Here is a 25216-nt window from a genome sequence, read left to right on the forward strand (position 1 = left end):
GTTATCAATTGCCCAGGCAGTGACAGCAAAGAGAGCCTGATGTTATTGCTCGCTTCTCCTTCAGTGGTGCAGCGGGCTCGGCGCTGCCTGTGTTGCACGGCCAGAGGGATGCTGCACAAGCATCCCCTCGTATTCCCTGCCTTACACTTTTATGTGCAGCATAAACAGGCTCGTATGCACTCATGCAATTTAGGTTTCAGTGTTTGCTTTGAGGAGAAGCTGCTGTGGCACTACACGCCCTCAGCGCACCCAGGGAAACTGAATGGCAGGCACGGGGTCAGCTCTGTCTCCCCAAGCCCGGCTTGTGCCCGGCTCAGGTACTGGGAGGCTGCAGCCCGCCTGGCACCTCTGTGGGTCCCTGCGCCAGGTCTGCCCCAAACCAGCACCAGCTGAAAAAGGCAGAGGAGCTTAATGGGATTTGCAGAAACACCCAGCTCAGTTACATGCCATACGCCTGTCGTCTCAGGCATGTTTTTAAAATCTTTATCTCTGCATCATTAAACACAGATCTACATTTGAAAAGAATCCCTTTGGTTCTCTACCTCTGAAATGAGGATAACTATCCTTCACCTCACAGTGGGGTTACGAGGATAAACAGATTAAAGACTGCAAGATATTGTGGCAAAGAAGGTTAAACAAGCCCCTGTGACAGACGGCCCAGGGGCAGGGACCAGCATCAGAGCGATGCACTGCATAAGCTGCCGACCCACATCTGCACCATGCTAATGACCCCAAAATCCCAGTGCTGGGTTTGCCACCGTCTGCCTTCCCAGGACATGGTCCCCAGCCAGCCGAAAGCCCGCCGAGGGGCTACTTCCCCAGCCAGGGATACGCACCCGTGCCCTAAGCCTGGCAGCAGGGAGCACAAGGGTGTAGGGGAAAGGGGAGATGGGAGGTGTCCGTCAGGAGCTCAGGGCTATGGGGAGGACATCAGTGACCCAGGTGCAGCAACAAGGGACTGCGGGGTGCGGGCAGCAAGGCACAGCGGGGCAGTTGCCCCCTCTGCACATCCCTGCCCGCATCCTCGGACAGGGACACCCCTCTGCTACTGCCCACAGTCCTGCCCATCCCTGCCCCACCGGGCGCCCCGGGCAGGCAGGGACAGCAGGGAGATGTGCACTTCTGCAGAAAGAGCTGGTGGGGGAGAGGATGAGCCAGACAATTACTGTCTGGAAAGTCTCACCCGGGTCCCTAGTAAAATAATGGCACAAATATTAAGAAAAGGAGCTCTGTAAACATCTAGAGGATAATGAAACCATGAGCTATAAGCAGGATGGGATTTGTAAATAAAGGACTGTGCCAAAAACAACAAGCCCTCCATAATTGTTTTGGATAGAAGGACAAGATTAGTGCGGGAAAGGGACTCGGCGGATGTCATGACAGGAGACCTGGAAGCACCGGGTCTGTCCTCCCTCCTGGCCATTAGAGACCCCCTGGTACGTTTGAGCAGTTTGTGCTGACCTGCACAAAAAGGTGCCCCAATAACACGGCTGGATGGGGACGTACCTGCCCTCCAGAGCTGGCCACCTGCAGCCCCCCAGCCTGGCACGTGTCGCACGGCACTGGTGCAGTCGCTCACGCCTTGGCCACGTCTGAGTCACCGTCAGAGAGCAAGGCTAAACCTGACCCTCCATCCCAGCTGGGGCACATCCCACCAGCATCCCTTGTTGGGCTGCGACCCACACGGTGCAGGAACAAGCCAGCTGGACAGTCACGGAGGGGCAGAGTAAGAAATAAAACCGAGCAAAGCCAGGAGTCGGAAAATAATGCTGGCACATTCCACACCATTCCCCAGGTTTTGGCAAGGCTTTGTCTTTTGTGAACATCTAAATGGCATGTTCTGCAAAACTGTAGGGTTCCCCGGCGCTCTCAAGTATCGGATTTTTGGCCAGACGTACAGGAAATGTGCATGCACCTCCTTGCAACCAGCCCTTTGAAATGCTACACTATAAAAACACAAGTAAGCACTAACAGTCATCTGCACTGCACAGGCCAAACCTGTCCAGCGTTGACATAGCATGGAAGGGAAAGCAGGGGCCTGGCCAAAATGTACCTGGTTTTGTACCCGAGCCTTGGGTCTCTGCAGCGTGCAGCCGTGCTGGGCTGGATAACATGCTCACTGGTGAGCAGCTGGCTGCATGCGGCATGCAGGGTAACGCACGCTTCCAAACCGACGATGAAATGCACCATATATGGTGAAGATATTATTAGTCCATAGCTGTCTTCATAGCATCTTATGAGGAAATCTTGCTTGAAAATGGGAAACAAAGAGGTTTGACTGTGAGACTCAAGCAGGGACTCAAGCTGCCTGTAGGACCAAAAGCAATGGCTTCAGAGAAACAAGGAGCAGTGTCAGACCCTTGGGTATTTGCAAGATGCTTAACAATATTCTGGTTCAGTATTTGCCCTAATTAATGCTGATTGCCCACCCAATACCTACACCCTGACCAGTCTCCAAAAGTCATTTTCAATAGGGAGATGTTGCTGAAATGGTGTCAAGAAAGGTCAGCGCTGGGGTCCGGGTACCCACAGAGGCACAGGCGAGCTGAGAGTCAGCACCAGCTCGCTGCTGCCAACTGCGGCTGCAGTCTGGCACGTGACAGGGAGGATGGAGTCACCCGGTCGTGGGTTTTGACTGAACCGAATGCCAAGTTGGATGTGTCAGCAAAGAAAACGGGCTGTCCCTCTGGGTGGCAGGGGCTAAGGCAGGGCTCTGGCGCTGAGTGGGATTGGTTTGGGGTCCCGGGGGTGAGCGGATGGATGTAAGCTTGATGCTAGGACCACATGAGAATGCAGTCCTGGGCATCAGAGCAGGGAGCACAGCAGATGGGAGTTATGAAGCAGTGTCTTACGCAGCAGGGGATGGGATGCCAGCCCTGAGATACTGTGACTAGCCTGGTGCCTCAGTTTAAGATGTAGATGGAGAGCCGTAGGTGTGATACCCCCACCTCCTCATTTTCACCATTTCCCATAGCATCCTTGCCGCCAGACTGGGGAGGTGTAGGCTGGAAAGTGGGGGACAAAATACGGGTTAAAAATTGAGTGCTGGCATAGTGAGGCAGTGGGATCTGTGTCTTCAGACATTTACAAAATTTGGTGGATCGAGGCCCGACCAGCGGGCTGAACTGCCAGAGCTTGAGGCCAAAATTATTCTGTGAAATGAGAGAGGGTGCAGAAAACAGCCACAGAAAAGACAGAAGGGCAGAAGAACGCACCCCACAGTGACAGAATCAAGCTCAACCTGTTTTCTTCTTAAAAAAGCTTAAGAAATTTGACTGCTATGCACAAGTACTCTCATAGTAAGAAAATACCGTGTGCTAAAGCATTTTTATTCCAGCCAAAAAAGGCAGAACAAGAATCAATGGCTGGAAATCAAAAGCCAGACAAACCTGCATAAGAAATATGACATACATTTTCTGAGCAATGCTGATTAGCCAGCAGATTAACCATCAGTGATTAAGTAAGACCAAACCATGAACTCCCTCGCTCCTCCAGACCAGATGCTTTTGTGCATTAGCAAAACCCTAAGTTATGTGGATCTAGAATGAGTAAAAAGACAAGGCAGTCGGGGAGATCAGCATAGGTGATCTAATAACTAACTATGATGTTAAACATTGTGAGTACAAATACATCGTGTTACTAATATGCATAGAAAAATTCCCATTGCACGACCTCAGCATAAACATCGAACAGTTGACATCTGCAAACCCACAGATGGAGGGGGACGACAGTTGCTAGTCCTGTTTTAGGAAAAGAAAAACACCCAGCCCACGAATGACCCGCAGAGGCCCTGCGATGGGAGTGAAACCACGAGCAAGACATGAGTTTGCAACACCAGGAGTCTGTCACCAGGCAAAGTAATGAGTGAGATGGGGGTCTGCCCCAGGATGCTCTGGGATCCCAAGTATAGGCATACAGATCATTGGGCGGGGAAGGGAAGGTCTCTCCATGCATTGCTTGCACACAAGACATATGACCATTCCAAGAAAAGGAGGACCACAGGGATGTACAGAAATGGGGAAAAAATGGACAGGAAAAAAAAAATGCTTAGGAGAGAATAACAAAAAAAAAGCTGATGGAGATGATGGAAACGTGGACGACATCCACAGCTGAAGCAAAACACACCTGGCAAGGACCAGTCCTGAATAGACTGGCTAGAGGCAAAACGATCTTCTCTCTTTTTAGTATCCATATTCACAGAATTATAAAAAATAAGCCTGGAAGGCCCTTGAAAGGTCACCTAGCCTGTCTGCCTGCCCCCAAACAAGGCAAACTCTTCCTGGTGGAGCTTTTGTCTAAACTCTTCCTAAAATAAGCCTCTAATGGTGAAGACAGCTCCCAAGAAAAACGAGTTTTAATTTCCTTTACCACAGTCATTGCAGGGTGAGCCGATGACTTCTTCTACCCACCCTGAAAACAAGGAATAGCCCATTATCTTGTGCTTTGTAGCAGGGCTTTATGCATTTAAAGACTTTTATCTTATTTCCCCACAGTCTCTACGTCTTGATACTAAGCTACCCTGGTCCTTCAGCCTTCTCCAGTATGTCATGTTTTCTGAATTTCTGATCTCGTTCTTCCCTGGGCCTTCTCCAAGAACCACAACTTGAAACACTGAGCCCCAAGTGGGATTCAGCGCTCAGGCTAACACTTTGTAAGTGCAGCAGGATGACATCAGGTGTCTTACAAACACCTTGTTTATACATCCCAGCCTGATTTTGCTCTTCTCACTTGGGATGCTGCTGGCTCATGCTCCCTGCAGGACCCACCGTCACCTCCAGCTACTCTCCCACAGAGCAACCTTGCTCATTCCCCAGCTACTGCTTGTGATGTTGATTTTCCCTTGCTCATATTTGTTCTTATATTTGTTCTTACTGACAGTTTTATTTCAGATTTCCCCAGTTTCTCAAAAAAACCACTCTTGCAGGCCCTACCAGACTGCTGCTGCAGGTAAAAGTCACTGATGAAAGCACTGATGAGCCCTAGACCCAGACCAGACCCTGTCTGAGGGTTGAGCACTGGTAACTGCCCTTTCAATACAGTTTTCCAGTCAACTGTGCTCTCATGTAGCCACACGTTCACCTAGACCACGTTTCTCCATTGCTTACAAGAATTTCACGTGGAAATGGAACTAAGCTCCCATGAAAGTCAAGATTTAGCACATCTTGTTTTTCCTGTGTCAGCCAGCATAGATATCCTCAAGTAGAAGAAAATTCTGTTGGTTTGGCTCTTAGCTGATGGCCAAAGCTGTCACTTACCGCCTCGTTATCTCTACTCGCGTGTTGTGTCCCTTAATGATGTATTTGCCTGTCTTCAATCTGTTTATGCCAATGGCCCATTTTTCCTTCAGTTCTGCACCCCTGGTCTTGAGTAAAGCTCAGGAACTCGAAAGCCACAGAGGTTCATTTGGGAAAAAAAAAAAAAAAGGGGACGGGGGGAAACTGCTCAACAGCAACTAAATCCTCGGAACTCACATGTTTATCCAAATTCATCTGAACCTTCTGGGGACAGTGACTTTTTAGGGTAAAATAAAAACAAGTTCAAGTGAGTTTTCCATCCCTGAGACAGTATGGTGATTCCAGCCAATCTGAAACAATTTTCCAAGAAGATTTCCTGCAACCTCACAGTGATTAAAGGAAATAACATTGTGAATAAAGGGACATTCTTCAAAGTCAATGAAGGAGCCACAAACTGTACATTCTCACAGAGGGCCGGAAAGCGCCAGCGCGAGGTGGATTTTGCAGCATGTGGCCCCCCAGAAGGAAGAGGGTGGGATGCCGGCTCCATCCCTCTTCCCCGGGCAGGGGTTGTGACCGGGTTTCTCCCGGAGCAGGCGGTGAGGGAAGAGGGCCCCCAGGCTCCCCGTGTTTGGGGGCAAAGACTTGGCCCCGCGGGCTCTGACCCCCTGGCTCCAGGATAGCGTATGCTGGATTCGGGGTCGGGGCAAGGAGCTCAGCGTCTCCCTGCAAGCATGATGCAAGACCCCATTGACCCTCTTAAAAACCAGGGTGACCCGGAAAGAGCAGCATCCCACAGCGGTGGCTTCACACCGCAGCCTCCTTCCTAGGAACCTCCCGGCGCCTCACTTTGTCTGAATCAAACCCCCAGCACGTTCGCCCAGCCGGGCTCCAAGATTGACACGGAAATGTGAACGGGCCCGAAAAGCCACTTCGGCAGAGGCGAAAGCACCGTGCCGGGCTGCTGGGCAAGCAGGGTCCTGCCCGCTGCAGCCCCAGCCCGCAGCAGCCCCTCTGGCTGGGGGTACCCTGGGACCGGGACCGGTGAGGGAGGGATGAGCGTGCACACAAAGTGGATGGGCCAAGGGGACTTTTAAAAACCCGCCATCTTAGCTAAAACAAAGAGAAGGGAGTAATGAGGAGGCGAGGAGAGCTGGGGAGAAAGGCGAGAGGGGCTGCCTGGAAGCCCAAACACACATGCTTCAGTTGATGCTGTGTAATAAGGGAATTAGCTAATGAGCTTACTGCGGCACATGGACAAGTCCTTTAGAAATATCATGGCCACCTGGGGAGGCTCGCAGAGGAGCCGGGCGGCCCTAATTTGCAGAGCTGGAAAGATGAGCCCCCCCACCTCGTCCCCCAGGACCAGCCCCACTTCCCCCCCGGGCAGAGCACGTCCGGGGGTGCCACGAGGGGCTGACGCAAATCCAACGAGAACTGGTCATGGAAACGGTAATAAACAGTGTTTTGAAAAAACAGCAGCCTACGCTCACGGCTGATCTCAGAGGGCTGCAGCTCAGCAGCCCCACGATACCCGTGCAGAGGGGCTGGGGCTGCTCGGGGACCAGCGCGGTCCAACTCCCCCTGGCCAGGCGGCGCTGCTCCGGGTTGCCGGAGCACGGATTGCCTTCCCTTGCACTGGCAGCTGTGATGGATATGTCAGACAAAACCAAATAACTCCAAAATATGGATTGTTTTGTTTTGAAAGTCATTCAATACAGCTGTATAAAATCCAAGCTGAATGCAAATTCAGATGTAAGTGCGTGTGAACGTGCTAATTTGAACCGAAAGCGGGTGAGAGAACCTAATGTTAAAAGTCACTTAGAACAATGCAAACATTAAATATACAAATACTCATCAAATACTTATTTAGAAAGTGGCTTTTAGACAGAGATCAGACTAAGCTAAAAAAAAAAAAATATTTGCTGATTAATATTGAACTCATTGAGGAATTTGTGCATGTGGCAGTATTTGCACGAATTAGAGCAGGGGAAGCTTGAACAACGCTGAAGAAAGAACACTCCTCCGAAGAAAAAAGGCAAAAGCAAAAACTTGAGCCAAAAATGAGGCTCCACTTGAAAGAAAAAAATTACTCCCACAGCAGTGAGGACAGGACTGAACCCAGATATTTGCTGGAAAGGTGGAAACTGAGGAATTTTATTATTTTGAGGTAGAATTATTATTTTTAATAATGTGAAAAATAAATTATAAAACTTGTTCAGTGTAAAAATTACTGAAAATTTTCGTACCACAAATTAATTAGCTTGAAAACTATTCTATGGAAACCATTTTCATTTCACTTTTCAATGGGATATTTTGAAACAATTTTTTTTATTTCAGTTTCCTAAACCAGAAAGCTGTTTGAAGTTTGGAAATGCTGTGGTTTTAAGTTTTCCTTGTCCTCTTTTTCTCCCTTGCCCCAAAGCTGCCTGAAGACCACCTGACATTCGTGCTAGTTTTCCTCCTCTCTTTTCTCATCTTTTCTTCCCTACGCTGATGCTTTTCAAAGATTTGGCACTCTTGTAAAAGAAAAAAAGAAAAACCCTAAGTGCAATATCAATTGTTCAGCTATTGGAAGGGTTGGAAGAATAAAATGAATAGAAGAAAGAAGAAAATATTTTCAACTTTTCAATAATTTTTCAGCTGTAGTAGAAGCAATTTATGTCTAACTAGAAAATGGTGGGACTTACAGCCAAATAAGACTGGGTATTTTCCTTTTTTTTTTTTTTTTGGTGAAGTTTGTTTCTGAAGTGCTTTAGTTTAATTTAATTTAAATCCCGATTAGCTGAGATGATGAAGGCCCAGAGGACACGAGGGCAGGGCAGCGCACCAGGAGCAGCAGCAGCAGGGGTGAGGGAGCGGCGGTGCCCCAGCCCACCCGGGGGGCTCAGCTCCCACGCTGCCGGCTGTGGAGTGGAAACCCCCGTCTGCAGCACCGGGAGCTGCCGCTTCTCCCGCGGCCAGACTCCCCGGCTGGGTCTGCAAGGCTCAGAGGTGACACGAGGCGCGAGGACCACCCCGCAGCTGTGGCAGCAGTGGGTGTGCGGGGCTGCAGAGCCCCTGGCCCTGCAGGAGGGAAGATGCTGGCACCAGGCATAAGGACCCTGCACACCTGCAGCGCGGCTAAAGGGAGGAAAACCGCTATGGCTGGCGTTTGGGAAGGAGAGTGAGGTTTCCCCCACCTTTCCAGCTGGTCACCTCTGTCCCAGCTCTGAGCCCAGGCACCATGAGTGCTGTGAGTGATGCAGCGGGTCCCCAGCCCAAGCAGGGACCGTGGCTATGAGCATCACCCGGTAAGGTGGGGGCAGACGGGGGCTGCCAACTCAGCCCCTCGCTCCCTCTGCACCAGGGTTCTTCCCCGGCTCCCCGCACCTCCGAGTGTCCGCTGCGGGACAGAGCACGGACCCACGCCAAGGTGGAGGGACTGTCACTCTGCAGCAACGAAACAATAGTCAGCGATGATTATTTATTTTCCAAATAAATCAGCGGGTCCTGCAAGAGAAGGGCTGCAAAAAAGGCGAGTTTAGATTAGACCCTCCCCAAACCCCGGCTGGGCCTTGAGCCGCTGTCAGGGCTGCAGAGAAACAGCAGCGAACTCTCACGCAAATGGCCTATAAAAAAGGCCCCTGTCAAAGGCACCTTGACCTGGAGGCTCGCTTTGGTGCTGGGCTCCCCAGCGGCCCTCCCCTCCCAGGGCTGCGCTCTCCTCGCATGATGTATTTCCCCTGCCTTTTTTAGAGCTGCATTATGTTAGCTCCAGGAAACAGCCTCTTCCTTCTTATAAACACAGCCCTGGGTTACTGACCAGCGGCCCTGCCACTCCACAGCCACTCTCTGTCCATCCATCACACCTCGCTGTCACCCTGGCAACATATCTCTTGGACCGGTCCGGCTCCAGAGATGGGAGAGGCGGGGGGGGGGGGGGAGAGCGGGGGGGGGGGTCACATACACAGAGCACAATTCCAGCCTGCTGACTAATTCCCTGGAAACCCTGGGGCTGCACAATGAGAAAGCCTTTCCGAGGGTTTCTCGAGCGTTACTGGAAGGTCAGGCGAAGGTCAGCGCAAGGACACGGCTCCTACTTTCCCCGCCGTCAGCAAGGGCGGGTGTGCAGGGCGGACGTGGGGGTACCGTGGGCGTGCGGCGGGAGGGATGTTTGGAGAAGGGCGCCTGGGCCCCGGCGGCCCCGTGATGCGGCACGGTGCCCGCTTGCCACTGCCGGGTGCGGGGGACGTGCCTGGGATTGGGCCGGCGGGGTGTCCCGGCAGCCAGACAGGCGTCGGCGCTTCCAGCGGCACGGGGCATGGCCGGCAGTGTGGCTTCTTGCCTCCCCGGGAAAGGGGAGGATGAGGAAGGGAAGAGCTGCCTTGGCCCCGTGCTAACTACCGGACTGCCTTCACCACGGCCCCAGCGCTCTGGGACTGTTGGCCTGACACGACACCATTGCATGGGTCAGTCCCAGTGAAGAATGGGTCCTGGAGAAGGGCACCAGGATGGGTCCTGGGGAGAGCATCCCAGCCATGCTGGGCTGCCCACAGCCTCCAGTGCGCTGGGACGTCAGCGGCACAGGGACAAGCCAGGAGCCTCATCAAGACACACAGGTTGCCCTGCCACTGCTGGCACAGGGACGCATTTTGGGTGAGACTTGGGCCCATTCAGCCTTTTGCACGTGTGACTGAAGTACAGCAACCATGGCAAGAGGGGTCCAGCCGTGCCGTGCTCCCGAAACAGCACTCTCGCCCATCCCCACCTGCTTGTCCTTCCTTAAGCCGTTGTCTCCAAGAGGAAATGCCATTTAAAGGCAGGTATTTCAAAAGAAATGGGAGATCTCTGCACTCTGAACAACACAGCGCCTCACTTCTGCCCATTCCTGGTGTAAAGCTGGGAGTCAGGTTTACATGGGGATTAAAAAAAAAAAAAAAAAAAAAGGCAAAGCTTTTAAGGACAGATCTTCACAAACCCAAACCAAAGCCCCATGAAGGCAAATCCTTCCTAATCCATGCTCTTCCTTAGAGGTGTAAGTGGAGTGGAAGGGTGGAGGAGGGGGATTTAAATCTGGAAAACTGAGTTCCCCATCCCTTTAGTCTGGCAGAGAGCCCACCGATAGACTAAAAACAAGTCTGCAGAGAAGCCCGTGTGGGATAATCCAGCTTTGGCCCTCGAAGGGACAAGAACAATTAGGAGTCCTCTCTCAAGTCTCCACTCCAAGATAGAAAAACAGTTTATAATTTCGTCCAGAGTTGTTGTTAGAAAGTTCTGAATCATCAGGATACACTAACAATTTCTGTGCAGTAATTACAAGGAGAATTCATTAGGCGGACTCAGAGATAAACTATTAACAGAAGCTTTCAAATCTCCCACCTGCCTGCCTGCCTGCGTGCGGGACGCAGGGGCTGCTCTATTTATACAGCGGCCGTCGGTGAGGAGCTGTCGCAGGAGGGAGCAACACGAGCAGCCACGGTAAAATATGAAAAGTATTTTAAAGGAAAACGAAAGAATGGGTGTTTATTAGAAGTGCGCAGTCCTACTGCACGCTCCACCATTAACCTTTCCAGGCGTGGTAGCCAGCCGGGGAGCTGTTTGCCTTTGCTGCCCCTGAACATGCCACAGTCCCCACCCACAGGAACCGTTCCGCTTCCAGAGAAAAACCCGCCACGGCGTTGGAAGCTGGCCCGTGGTGGCCTCTGGAAGCAGCATGCTAAATGCCTTTCGGCTGAGCCTGCCAGGCTCTTGTCCTGTATTTACCCAGCGGAGACAGAAAGGATGAGGTTCCCCAGCCCCTGTCTTCCTCCCTAGCCCCCAGCTGCAGGTTGTTGCAAGGCAGGGGGATATTTGTGCACAACCCTGCTGAGCTGGCCGGCGGTGAGCTACGGCTGAGAAGATGAAGCCGGGCAGCAGCCCCTGCCTGTGGGTGCCCCTCGGAGCCCGTGGCAGCCCCTATAGCTGAATGCCAGCAGAGCCAAGCGAGTGCCACCACGGAGAGGCAGTTGCCCATGCACTGCCCCACGCCTGTGCTCAGGCAAGGTTGCAGCATAGTTTTTGCCAAAGCTTGTTTCTGCATCCCTTCTCAGTCCAATTACCCCAAAATCACCCTGGAAAACCTGCAGCTGTGTGCCATTTTTGGTGCAGATTTGCCAGCTCCGGGGGTAGCCATGCCCAGGACGGCCTCATCTACATGGGAACAAGCCCTGCTTGCAGCCGGAGCGATCTTGATTAAGCAGGGAGAGAAGTGGGGACTGGCTGCCGGGCAGATGCCCTAAACAAGAGGAACTTATCAGCTCTGTTTCCAAGACGAGACATGTGTCACCACCTCGCAGAGATCCAGCCCGGGCGCTCACTCTTCACCAGCATGCCTGTACAGAAGCATGACGGCTTCTCTCTCCCCGAAGGACGCTGCAGAAATAGCCACTGAATAACTTGTGAAATTTCTTCTAGAAAAGGCTTTGCTCAGGCTAAGAAAAGCGTTGCACCCAGAATGCTTTGGGGGAAGATGCCGGACAGGAACGGGAGCCAGCGTGCAGCTGCGCTCCCAGCCCTGTGTGTTTGTCAGCGGGCCGGCCCCAGCGGCAGCGCAGGGAGGTCCCCAAGCCCAGAGGAACACCAAGTGCTGCGGACAGCAAGGAACCGCTCCGCCAGCACACACGCAGCAAAGCCCGACATGGCTAATCCCTCCTGTTTATTATGTAATAAAACGCTTTCCAGACCTGTTAAAATTTAATTGGTTTAATCTTAATTGTTCCATTTTCTACAGCGCATACAAACACAGAGCCTGACCCTGCCACTCTCGTGTGAACCATCCCGCGGGCTGCGGTGGGAGCAGGATGAAACCTGCTGACCTCAGCAGGATTACGTGCATGAATCAGACCTGCAGGCCTGGGCTCGGAGCTGAAATCCAGTGCCGGGCAGGCCGCCAGCGCAAGGCCCAGGGTCCACTTAGGCTCCACTTAAGCCCTATGGGATGCAAGTGGTACGCAGGCCTGCGGATGCAAGCGGTGAGCAAGCCTCGTGCTTGGCCTCTGCTAAGGGATGAATTTCAGCCCTGCTTCTTAACCTCATGGACTCAAACATGCCGCAACAGCTTCTGAGGCATGGAGCAACGATGCTCCCAGAAAGGCTGTGGGTTTTGCTCTAGTAATGGGGTAGTGTACGTCTGTCTGAGGCAGTGTTCTCCAGCAGAAGCCTCAACACGGGACCTTCTCATCGCACGAGCAGTAAACTGTGATTTATGACAGCTTCTCCTCCAGAGGAAGAGGTGTTTTGCTACCCTCTGCACGTCCACGGCCTCAGGGTTGTGTTGTGCAGCAGGGTGGCTTTGTGAAGCCTGGATATCCTTTGTGCACGAGAGACGCCAAATAAAAGCAGGCGGGAGGGGGGTCCTTGGCACTGACATTTCCTATCCTGCATTGCCTCAGATGTACGATGACCTTTTACCTGCTCCTGCGCCTTGGCTCTCATGGAGTTCAACGCATCAGCCTCAGTTCCAGAGGTCCACCAGGCACTGAAATCAAGCGCAGCCCTTTGGTGTCCAAACCTACTGAGCTGCCCCTGCTGCAATGACTAGCACCCTTGCATGAGCCGCCCCTGTCCCCCACAGTGCTGACCACTGAATGTTGCGCAGAGCTAATGGTACCCCCCAAATCAAGCTCCCACCCTGGAAATGCATGCGTTTCTCAGGACACTAAGGAGTCTGAGTCTAACCCTCAGAAAACACATTTCTCATCGAGGCTTTGTTTTAGGACGTATTTCCAAATCCTTTATCTCTGTACTGTGAAGAAGAACCGTGAATCAAAAGTAAATCAGCCAATGCCAGTGGAGCAAGAAAATACTGAAGAAAAGCAAATATTTTCAGTGACATATTTCTCAAGAAAGTGGGCATTATGTGGGTGGTTCTTGGCAAAGCCAAGCCAGGGGGGTTCCAAGACCCTGAGAGGTGGAGACAGGTGTCAACTGGCAGACCCGAGTGGGCAGGATGGTGCCGGCACTGCCCGGACAGGGCTGGGATGGGACAGTGGGAGATGAAGACAGCACGTTGCTGGCTGAGTGCGCAGCATCCCTTGCCCGGACCTGGCTCCTCCGCCTGCAGGAGCCCTCCGCTCTCCTGAGGAAGACAGATTACGTTTCGTTTCAAAAAGTTATGAAAAAGCGTCATTCCCGGGCAAGCGGCGGGGCTGGGATAAAAGCCGTCCTTTACCCGGGGAGATGCGGCGGGCCGGGGCCGTGCCCGGGATGGGAGCTGCAGGCGGGGCCGCTCCGTGCCCGCTCCCCCCAGAGCTCCCCGGGATGTGCCCGCTGCGCACCGTGCGGGGCGTCCCCGCGGCCGAGAGGCTCGGTGCGGGGAGAGCACGGCCCGGGAGCAGGCGGAGCGCCGTGCTGTGCCGGACCGGGCTTCGCGCTGGGCGCCGGGCGGGCCCGCTGCCGGCAGGTGTCCGTGTCGTACGAGGCCGGTGCGGGCCGGGCCGGGCGCGTCCCCACCGGCGGCCCCGGCGGCGGGTCGCTGCCCCGGGACCCGCGTCGCGTCGCCGGCCCCGCCGTGCGGGGGCGTCCCCGGCGCGCTGCGGTTCTCACATAAATCAGGGCCGAGCCCCTGGGAAAGGGCCATCCTTCACCGGCCGCTGCTGACAGAGAACGAGAAACAGACGGGCCCTGAGATAAACCACGGCGCGCAGCGTTTACACAAGGGCAGGCTCTGTGTAAATAGAGCCGGGCGCGGGGGGCAGCTCCCGGCGGCGCGGGTCCGCATCGGCCCCGGCCCGCGGGCCTCCGGGCTGCCCGGGGCGGCGGGCAGGTGGGTGCCGCCCGCCCAGGGCCTCCCGCAGCCACGCCGGGGCCGCCGCCGCCGCCGTCCTTCGTTGGGCTCCCCCGAGCACCGGGGCTGGAGACAGGGTCGGATTAGCGTGTTTGTTTGTTTACGGCCATTAGCGCGGGGCCGGCTCCAGCACTCGGCACCCGCGAGAGTAATGGAGCAATTAGCAGCCCCGGGGCTGATAGCATCGCCCAGAGCCAGGCCCCCGGCCGCGGTTGCCTGCTACCGGGCTGCCTGCGCCCGGGGCCCCGGCGAAAGGGGAGGGGGGGGCTGCCCGCCAGCCGCGATGAGCACGGCCGCTGTAGGGCTTCTACCCCCCCCCCCCCCGGGCCGCGGGGGGGGGGCTCTTGGCTCCGCTGCAGCATCCGCACGGCGAGCTCCATCCATTACAATAATCCCCTGTCTAAACAGAGCGCAGGAGCGGCCGGGACAACAAGGCCCCGCTGTAAACAGAGCTCAGGGGACGCCGCTAATGATATAAATAAAATAACCATTAATAGCCCGGTGACCCCAGCCCAGCCGGCTTGGGAAAGCCCCGGAGCTGCATCCCGGGGCTGACACCCGCCGGCAGGTATCGGGGCTGCGCCCTGCCCTGGCTCCTGCACCCCCGCGCCACTCGCCCCATATCGGGGCGGCGGGCGCCGAGGGGCACGGCCGGGCCCGAGTATCACCCCAGCTAGGAATCACCGCTGGTGTCCCACCGAAGCGGGCCTGATCCGGCTCCACCAAAAGGGGGGATGCCGGCAGGTCGGGAAGGCGCGGGGTCTCTTACCGCACCGGGAGCACCGGCAGGGAACGGAGGCGGCCGCGGGAAAGGTCGGGATAACACAGAGGTTCTCCCCACGCGTGTAGGGGCCCGGCCGCGGCTTGCTCCCTTCGCGGGGTGTGGGTTGCCCGAGCACTTTCTGGGGCCGACGACAGCACGATTGAACGGGTCCCGGAGGGAGAACAGCTCCCACCACCGGAGAGGCGTCCCGGGGCGCCGGTTCTGCCCGGTTCGGGCCTTCCGTGTCCACAGGCCGCGCCTGGTGCTCGGCCCGTCCGGGATGCCGCTGCAGGCGGGAGCGCCATGGCGCCAGGTGAACCAGACCCCGCCGGGCCCGGAGACGGGCATTCGGCACGGCGGCTGCTGCTCCCGCCGACGGCCGAGCAGGCGGACACCGGGCTGTGGCCCGCAGCCCTCATTGCCGCCGCCACCGAGGGCACCGGCTCCTGCCGCTGCTCTCCCCGTCGCGGAGATCGGCAGTCGCGGGGCTCCCGGGAACGCGTCCCGAAGCAGAGCCCCGGCCGCCCGCCGCGCTGCCGCCGGGCCTCCGCGCCTGCACCTCCCCATGGATCGAAGCCCTGCGGCGGGCGGGAGCGGGCCGCGCCGGGCCGGCGGCGGATGCGTAACACCGATAAGGCGCTAATTGTTATCGGGACCGCGGCAGCGAGGCAGCGCCGGGCTCCTCTGCGCACCGGCGGCACGGGGCAGAGCCGGGCCCCAATCAGGCCTGGTACAGAGAGCTCCTTTCCCGGTCCACCGTCCGGACCGGGCGGCCCGAGGACGGGAGGAAGGCGGCCGGCACCGGGAGCGGGTGGGCAGCGGCGAGGAGAGACCGATCCGCCGCGATTTATGGCGAGGAGTTTGAAAAGGCGCGGTGGGAACGATCCGGCGCGCCGGGAGAACGGGAACCGGCCCCGCCGCGGGAGTGGGAGCGCCCGAGCTGTTGCGAAGTGCGCGGGGCCCGGGCTCCCGTCCCCGGCTGCGCCGCCGGTAAATGGTTTTCTCCGGGGCGTGCCGAGCGGCGGGAGCCGAAGAACGAAGGCATCGACAGAGCTGGTAAACGGCGGAACCGCCGGACGGTAACGACCCGAGAGAAGAGCCCGGGAAGGCCCCGCGAAGCCCCGGCACCGGGACACTCACCTGCCCGGCGTGCGCGCCCGGCTCCCGTGGCCTCGCCTCGGCGCCGATCCGAGCCCTGCGGGGCGGCAGGATTTTAATCACAACGAAATATTTCGCCTGGGACCCCCCACCCCGCCTTCGGAGCGCCCGCTCCCCGCGCCGCGGCGGCGCTGAGCCCTTGGAGGGGCCCGGGGGCCGTGGGTCGCCGCCGCAGGGCCGCGGCAACCCCCGCCGCACCGCACCGGGGTGCTCGGCCGGTGCTCGGCGCAGCCCCAGAGCCGGGGGACTCGCGGTGCGGAGGGGGCTCGGCAGGTTCGCTAGGTGCGTTACCCGCCGACACGGCGGCGCGGCGGCTCCGTGGACCCGCTCGCCGCTCGTTACCAGCGGGAGAAACGAAACGAAACGAAAGAAAACGAAAGAAAACGAAATGAAACACCAAAGGGCGCGGGGTAGCGCTCCCCGCTCCGGCCCTGCGCCGCCGCGGCCCCGAGATGCCCACTCAACCCGGCCCGGCCCGGCCCGGCTGGGCCTGGCGGTCGCGGGGCTGCGGGGCCCGATCCGACAGCGGCGGCGGAGCGCGTCTTCCCCTGGGCGAGCACGCTGCGCACCGGCTGCGGCGAGCCGGGGGGGGGCGGCAGATAGGCCCGTCGCGGGGGCATCTGAGGGGGCACCGGCGGGGGCACCGGGGGTGCCAGGGGATGCGGAGCGGGTCGGCTACGTGTACATCGCACGGCTACGGTCCGCCCGGGAGGAGTGCAGGGCGGAGGCGGAGGCGAACCTCCCCTCGCCGCCGCGTCCAGCGCGGCGGGAGGCACTTGCGGGGCCGGGCGGCCGGCCGTGCTGGCGGGTCGGGGAGGGCGGGCCGGCGGGGCCGCACGTGTTCGCCTCTCCCGGGGCCGGTCCGCGCCGTGTGCGGGCAGGGGCCAGCGGGGCGCGCCGGGGCGGGGGTCCCTACCTACCTACACGTGCTTAGCACTGGGAGGCGCGGCGACGGCGGCCGCGGCTCTCTGCGGGGACCCCGACCCCGGCACACCGTTCCCGGGCCCGCCGGGCGGGTGCCGGGCCGGCGGGGCGCTCGGCGGGGAAGCGGCCTCCCCGAGCGCAGCCTTAATACATTGCTATTTCTGGCCGGGCGGCCGGAGCCGGGCAGGGGGCCGGCTCTGCCTCCCCCTCCCTCCAATGGCGAGGCCGCCCCCGGCCCCTCCTCGCCGTGACGTGCCGGCCCGGGGCAGAGGAGGCTCCCGAGCCCTTGGCTGTCCCTGCAGAAGCTGTAACAAAACGCAGACCCCCAGCGCCGGGCTAATGGAGGCAACTTAGACAGGAGCAGGCGCGGCCCCTCGTCTCTCGGCGCTGCCTGCTCCCCCCGCACCGGGCGCGGCGCTCCCCGCCGAGCCGCCGCCCGAGCGCCGCCGGGCCTGCGGGACTGCCTGGCCGCTTGCGCTGCCCCGATGATGTTACCGAGCCCCGTCACCTCCACTCCCTTCTCTGTCAAAGACATCCTCAACCTGGAGCAGCAGCAGGACCCGCACTATGGGGCCCAGCTCCCGCACCACCTGGAGCACCACTTCCACCCCGCCGCCTGCCTGCTGGCGGCCGCCGACGGCGCCCGCTTCTCCGACGGCGAGGAGGAAGAGGAGGAGGAGAAGCTGTCCTACCTGAGCCCCATGGGAGCGCCCGGCAGCCAGACGGACGCGCGGATCTCCGCCGACAACTACGTGCACGCAGTGCTGCGCGGCTCCTGCGCGGCCCCCGGCTCGGGAGAGGAGCTGGACCCCGCGGCCCGCGACCCAAGTGAGTATCGGCCCCGCCGCGCTCTCCCGCACCACTCCGCCGGGACGGGCCTGCGCTCGCTCCCTGCGGTGCGTTCCCAGCCCGCTGGGCATCGCCCCGCGAAGACCCGGTCCCGGCGCTGCGGTCCGGTCCCCGCCGCCGCGTCCCCTGGGCATGTCGAGCCGGGACTGGCACGTCGTGGGGGCTGCCACCGCCCTCCTCTGCGCCCCTCTCGCTGCCTCCGCGAGAAGCGCCCCCGCAGGGCCCCGATCCGGAGCTGCCGGATCAGGCCCGCGCTCCGCAATTTCGGTAGCGGAGACGGAGGAACGGGGCGGGTTAGGCCCAACCCGCGCCCGCTGCGGCGGGGCCCTCCGGGAGCGAGGCGGCGGAGCAGGTGCCCGGCGCCGTGCGCGACGCGGCCCGGGGCTCGGCCCCGCGGTGCCGCAGCAGTAACCCCGCCGCCGGCCCGGAGGCGCAGGGACGCGCCCGGCCCCGCCGCCCGAACCGGCCCCTCGCAAACACAGGCGGTGCTGGAGGCGTCCGGCCCCGGCGCTGCCTCCCCGCCCGCACCGCGGTTCCCCGACGGGCGCGCAGCGGCGCGGGGCTCTCGCCCGCCGGTGGGCCCCGTCGGGACCGGCGAGCGCCCGGCGTCGGGGAGGTGCAGCCGTGACCTGTGCTTCCCCGTGCAGAGAGCTGCGTCCTGAAGAAGCCGCTGGATGCGGCGGAGAAGGCGGAGGAGACGGAGAGGCCGAAGCAGCGGAGCCGGAGGAAGCCGCGCGTCCTCTTCTCCCAGGCGCAGGTCTTCGAGCTGGAGCGGCGGTTCAAGCAGCAGCGTTACCTGTCGGCGCCCGAGCGGGAGCACCTGGCCAGCAGCCTCAAGCTCACCTCCACGCAGGTGAAGATCTGGTTCCAGAACCGGCGCTACAAGTGCAAGCGGCAGCGGCAGGACAAGTCGCTGGAGCTGGGCGGCCCCACGGCCCCGCCACCGCCGCGCAGGGTGGCCGTGCCTGTGCTGGTCCGCGACGGCAAGCCGTGCCTCGGCGGGTCGCAGGGCTACAGCTCGGCGTACAACGGGCCCTACTCCTACAACGGCTTCCCCGCCTACGGCTACGGCAACGCCGCCTCCTACAACCCCGGCTACGGCTGCACCTACCCGGCGGGCACCGGCGGCGCCTCCATGCAAGCCGCCTGCAGCCCGGCGGCGGCCGCCGGCCCCTTCGTGAACGTGGGCGGCCTGGGGGGCTTCGGCGGCGGCGGCCAGCCGCTGCACCAGGCGGCGGCGGGGCCCTCCTGCAGCCAGGGCGCACTGCAGGGCATCCGGGCCTGGTAGCCCGCACGCACTGAGGGCCGGGAGCGGACCGGCAGGACGGCCCGGCGGCTCCGGGGCCCCGTTATCACCCGCACTGCAGCCCGGCTGCGCGCCGCGCAATGCGCGCCCTGGACGGGAGGCGACGGCGGAGGGACGGCGCGGCGGGACCCCGGCGCTCCCGCGGGCCGCGGTGCGGGGCCGGCGGCGGGCGGAGCGGCGCGGTGCGGCAGGACGGGCCCGCCCGAGCTCGCAGCGAAAGCGCCGCCGCCCCGCGGAGCCGCCGCGACGGCCGGGCGGGCCGGAGCCGATCGCGCCGCGCCAGCGGAGCAGCTTTGCTTGTAAAAAGCCGACGGCGGGGCCCGGGGGTGCCGCGGCCCCTCTATCTACTCTGTATCGGTTACTGCCAGCGCCAGCTCGCCGAGTCAGTCAATAAACCAGGTGCAATATCCGCCGCCCGCTCCTCCTTCGCCCAGCGGCCGGGGCCCGCCGGGGCCGGTGCCCGGCGGCGGGGCGGTCGCAGTGGCGTGCCCGCGGGGCAGGGCGGCCCGGTCGGCTTGTGAGCGTGCCAAGGGCGCTGAATGGGGCCGCGCAGCTCAGAGCCGGGCCCATTGTGGCCGCCGGGCCGGCGCTGAAAGGAGCCGCCGAGGAAGGTAGCGGGAATAGGCGCTTATTGGATTCGGGAACAAAAGGTGTGGCAGGGAGGCGAGGGACAAAGGGGCCCCGGCGCCGAGATTGACGGGCCGCTTTGCCCCCCACTGAGGCCCAGGCCCGGTGCTTTATGCGCGGGGGCTGCAGAAACGTGCTGGGTTTTGTTCCCCTTTCTGGGAGCGCAGGGGGAGAGGAGGGGGGTCCGCGGGCCGCTGATTAGGGCCGGCCGGGCCGGGCAGCCTGAATGCCGGGGCATTATTGCTACATGTTCAGCCATTTCCCTCGGCTGCAGGGGGAGGGGGCGGCCGAGGGCCCCGAGCCCCGCGGGACCGGCCGCGGGGTTGTCCCCCGCCCGCCCCGTCCCGGGTCGCCCCGTCCCGCCGCCGCCGCGGAGCTCTCGGGGCAGTCGCGGCCCCGCCGCCGCGGCCGTGCCTCCGCCGTGCGCGTCCCGGCGAGCGCCGCGTCCGGAGCCGGGGCCGGGGCCAGAGCCGGAGCCGCGCCTGGGGGCGGGGGGGGGCGGACACCCGCGGAGCCCCGTCTGGCTCGGCCCGGGCGGCAGCGGAGACCGGAGGCGCGGGGAGCTCTCCCGCACGTCTCCCCGGCCGCGACGCTCGAGCTCCCGGAGATGTTTCCAGCGCAGCGTTCTCGGAGCCGCTGGGACGGACACAGCCCAGGGGCTCGGTATGGCTCCCCCCCACTCTCGTCCAGCGATGCCCACCGCGTCCTCCCCCTGCCTTCCCCACGCGTGTCGTGTGACGGTCCCTCTGCCACAAGCAGAGGACCGGGTTTCGTAGCCTGCCATCGCAGAAGCAGCAGGTAACGACCGTTCACGCTGTAAACCCGGTTTTACGCTGCACGTTTCCACCGCACGAGCCGAACACCCTTGGGGTTTGCTGTTTGAAAGGAACCGGAGAAATTCTGGAGTACTGCGGGGACAGAGCGGGCAACCAGCAGACTGCGGGTCCCAGCCCTGCTTCTGCACGGCACCCCGCTGTCCTGCGAGCCACCCCGAGGCCGCAGGCTTTGCGGGGCCGGCGCTGGGAGAGGATGCGGCACGCCCAACCGATTGTTTGCTGGATGGCAGCAAGGTGTCGCGGGAGAGGAAGCCCAGGCCCCGCTCTTGGCTTTCGGAGATGAGTGGTTAAGGCCCTGTAGTCTCGTGGGTAGAAACAGGATAGCCAAGAACAAAGATAGGTAATGCTCTATCTTTGCAGCAGCAGTCAGGCTGGGGAGATTTGTCTCTGCCATAGGAAAGAGTTGCGCTTTCCTCCATGTTCTGCCAGACTGTTGTCTGCAAAAATACAGGAGACCCGTGTGAGTTCATGCCTCAGTGTGCAAACCAGAGGAGTTGTAAACACAAGCTCCTCCGAAATCAGGGTGTGTGAGAGGAGCTCCCAGCTTACCACATCCCCTCCAAGTACGTGGCAGCTGGTTAGAAATCTGCTTCATCCCCAGCAGCACCCAGAGACTTCAGTCGAGACCAGAGCCCTGGCATGGGACACGCTGTCCACGTTCATAGCCCCAGTCTCTGGAGCATGGACAGTTAGGCAGAATGAAGGGGCACACAGGGACCCCACGGCCATTTTGCAAGAGGCCATGCTGGGCAATACCAGCATTATCAAGCACCAACAGTACCCAGCATTGCTCTGGGTGTGAGGTCAGTATTGTGCACACCCCATTTACGCCTGCTGACACCCGTGTGTGCTCCCTGGCCCTGCTTTCCCCACACTGAGCTGGAGCAGTGCCCAGCTGGGGGATGCCGAGAGGCCCGGCTACAGGCTGATGTGGCACGGCAGTGGAAGTTTCTAGATGTCCACCATAGTGAGCTCCATTTCTGGGACAGATCCCAGCTGTCCCACCAGCTCAGACTGGGGGGGAGGGCAGGGGGTTAGTGGGAGGGACCCCTCTGCAAACTCTTGCCCAAAGCCCCTGAGCTGATGAGGAGGATGAAGCGGCACAAAGAGCTGGCGGTGCCGGAGGGCCCAGAGCAGGGTGGCGGAAGTGAAGCGCTCCAAAGAGGAGGAACAGCCGGCGGAGGCCAGTGGGAGGGAGATGGTGGGAGACCGCAGATTGGACAGGCTGCCCAGGGAGGGGAGACACAATGGAGGGAAGTCGCTGCGTGGCTGTGCTGGAGGCAGCGCCTGCCTGTGACGTACCCCATCCCCTGCGCCCCGGGGCGAAACAGGGTGCTGCAGGCAGGATGCGACGCAAGCAGCGCAGGGTGCTGGTGGAAACCCTTCTGGCATGGTCCCGCTGCAGCGGTGGCGCGGCTGGAGGGACACTGGGGAAGGAGGGATGGGGAGGGTCATGGTCAAGGGGCAGAGGGCACATGCTGTTTCTTCCCAGTCAAATGGGGATTTATTGCTGTTTGGGAGTCAGGGAAGGGAGGTGCCGATTGATTTTGGACAGGGATGAGATTCTCTAAAACAACACACTGACTTAAAGCAAAGAAGGGACTGAGGGGTGGCCAGGCTTTAACTACCAGGCCTCAGGCCGGCTCTGTGCACGGGCTCCATTTCTGTGTTTCATTCAGGTTTCCTAGCCAAGGAGGAGCCCATGAGCAGAACTTGCCTCTGTCCAGCGGTTCCCAGGGAGTCTCTATCCAAACCCCAGTGCTAGCTGGTTTTCTGAGGCCTCTCCATCATGCCCAGGATTGTGCGGGGGCAGCACTGCTCCCTCTGCAGCACTGCAGATGTGCTCTGGTTTCCTCTCCTTCCTGACATCTTTTCCCATTCCTCCTTCCCCCTCCACACACCACAAGCTGGGAGCTGCCGAGGCTGCTCTGTGGAGCCATCAGTGCTCGGTGGGCAGCTGGCACCAGAGATGCTGGAAGCTCCTCTTGGTGATGGCAATGTGGGGTTGTCACACAAGCACTCTCCAGTGCCAAGAAAGCTATAGCCAGCCATGGATCAGGTAATTAAATTAAAATATTGGTACTTGTGCTGTGGAGCCTCCAGCGAGGGTTTCTCCCACTACGTGCCTGCCAGCACGAGGGCCACGGACCTGTCTCCCTTCCTTGGATGAGTCACTCATGGCCACAGACCCTCCCCAGTCCTCCAGCCCGTCCTGTGCATCACAAGATCACTACACCTAACTAAAAGCAGGGGGGGGACATGCATGTATTTTAGCTGTTCCTTTTCCCTGCACCAGCGAGACGGGCCACAGCATTGCTCCAGAGAAGGGGACTGCATCTTTGTCCCCTCCAGAGCGGTCCCCAGGTCCCGCTGGAGCCCTTCCCAGCTGCGCCCTGCCGCCTTCCCCTGCCTGGGCAATAAAATCCGCAGTCACTTTCCCGTGGACGACCCTTCGCTACGCCCGGGGCTGCTGCAGGCGGGCGGTGCCGGGGCCAGGGGGATCCCCGGCTGCTGGCGGGGTGCTGCCTGGGAACCCCAGGTGGCCCGGGGTGCCAGCCGGGACACCGCTCCCCGTGCCTGTCCCCAAGCGAGATACGCCACCGCCATCTATCGGCAAGCACCCGGGGACAGGGAGCGGCAGGTAACTGTCCCTGCCACCCCATGCCGCGGGGGGGGGACTCTGCCTCTGGTGTTGGCTTGGTTTGGGGGTGCCCGAGTGCCCCTGCAAGGCTTGGAGGGCTGCCGAGCAGGCGGGCAGGGCTGCCTCCCCACGCTGGCTTCGCGTCCCTGGCGCTGGGGATGGCAGTGGGACGCGCTGGGCATCGGGAAGGCTGGGCTGGTTGTGTTGGCTCTGGGCAGGCTGGTGTCTCCCCACGGCTGAGCTGTGTGGGACCTGGGGTCTCCTGACACACGCAGGAGCTTTGCTGCAGCGGGGAGCATCGCTGGGGCTTGTACATGCAGTGAAAGGAAAGCACCTACACATGTCCCCACTGTGGTGGGGGAGCTGGGGACAGGGCCAGCATCCCCTCCTGGCCTCTAGCCACTGCGCAGGCCCCTTTCTAGTGAGAGATGTTTTGCTCTCTGTGTTTGGTTTTTTTTTTTAACTGAGCACAAGCAGCCAGCACGTCTTTGTGAGAGACCCAGGATTTTAGCTCTGATTATCTTCTCCGTCCCAAAGCCCCAGCACTGCCCACAGCCTCCAGCTACCCATGTTCACGCCCAGCAAGTCCTTGCCCAAGGATATTTATGATGGTTGTGGTGTCCAGTGCCTGGTGCTCGTTTCAGCTGCGCCCTCACCAGAGGGAGCTGTGTCCCTGCTGGAGGCACAGCCCGATTCTCTGCTCCCTTCCCTTTTTATAGCCCTTGGCAATGCTCCAGGAGACATACTGCCCAGGTCTAACAGGCACCCAAATGTGCTGAGGACAGAGGAGAAGGCTGCTGGGTTTGCATTTCTCCTGGCATCCACCTAGCTGTGCCAGATACAGTCTGTGCCCCCTGCCAGGAGGCTCTTGTGTCAGCCTGTGTCCCACGGGTGCTCCAAGGGGGATTGCAGGGTTTCTCTGGGGCTAGCACCACCAGCAGTGCAGTACATGCAGGTGTGCTGGGCTGGGGAGATTAGGGCTGGAGTTCCCCCATCTCCTGGAACAGCCCTTGCTGCAGCTGCTTTTGAGCTTGATCCCAGGGCAGGCTCTAGTGTCATGGTGCACTTGAGCTGTCCCTACTGTCCTCACCTGTGTGCCCTTAGGAGAGTGACCCCCTGCTGCCACCCCTGTGCCACCCGCATCCAGCCCAGGAGCGGCTCTTCTCCCACACTGGCCACCTCCCCAGCGTGACACACTGGCTGCCCGCACTCCAGCCAGGCAGCATCTTCCCAGAGCCACTTTGTAGCCCCTTGTCAGGGGACTTTGACACATAACCCTGTGCTAAGTATGGGTATTACCAGTATTTCCCCATGAACCCAGACACGCTGAGAACAGTCCCAGCCCAGCCCTGGGGATTGCTTCCTCTGATGGCTCTTTACAGACAAGAAAGCAGGTTTTCAGCCCCAACTTTACCTTTCAGGCTATATTGCCTGCCTCCCTGCACCGCTGCGATGCTCGGCCACAGCCGGGCAGGCTGGGACCAGCCCAGCCAGGGTTTGTCTCTCTGCGGTTTAACCCGGGCAGCAACATGGGTCAGAAGAGGGTTTCCCAGGGCCCACCAGAGACAATGTCTGCTCTGTGTCCAGGCAGCCCCAGCACCCGCGTTTACCACCACTGTAAGGCCGTGGGGTCATGAGAACTTGTACGACTTTATTGGGGTCTGACAGAGCCCTGAGGAATCCCAGAGCTGGGGCGGGTCGGGGCTGGAGGGAGGCTGGGAGCCCACCTCCGCGCTCCCCACGGGCTCTGGCCACCTCCTCCCACTGAGCAGGGCTGTCTGGCACCCGGTGCAGGGAGGCTGGGGGGGCAGGAAAGCTTGGGGTAGCCCAGGGTGCTGGCAGAGGAGGAGCAGGACAGTGCCCTTGCCCCCCCGCTTGCCCCTGAGCTGAGCTGGCAAAGGCCCCTGCGAGCTGGGACCCAGCACCCTGTGTGGGATCCCCAAGGCAGGAGCAGCTCGGGAGCCCACTGCCCCCCCCGCTGAAGGTACAGGGCAGACATATTGGAGGGGTCTCCCCTTCTTGCTCTGGGGGTGTTGCCCACCCCCCCCCCCCCCCGCCAGCTTCACTCACCC

General features: G+C 60.3%; 1 protein-coding gene across 1 annotated transcript; it reads left to right on the forward strand.

The window, feature by feature from the left end:
* Positions 1–17190: 17190 nt before the first annotated feature.
* On the forward strand, positions 17191–19450 carry NKX2-3 (NK2 homeobox 3). The gene is made up of 2 exons (XM_075758165.1): positions 17191–17713; positions 18382–19450. Exons 1-2 carry the CDS (start codon positions 17371–17373, stop codon positions 19020–19022), a joined length of 984 nt encoding a protein of 327 aa, XP_075614280.1. The 5' UTR covers positions 17191–17370; the 3' UTR covers positions 19023–19450.
* The last annotated feature ends 5766 nt before the right edge of the window (positions 19451–25216 follow it).

The sequence above is a fragment of the Balearica regulorum genome, chromosome 7, assembly GCF_011004875.1.
Source record: "Balearica regulorum gibbericeps isolate bBalReg1 chromosome 7, bBalReg1.pri, whole genome shotgun sequence".
In the NCBI taxonomy this organism is placed as follows: Eukaryota; Metazoa; Chordata; class Aves; order Gruiformes; family Gruidae; genus Balearica; species Balearica regulorum.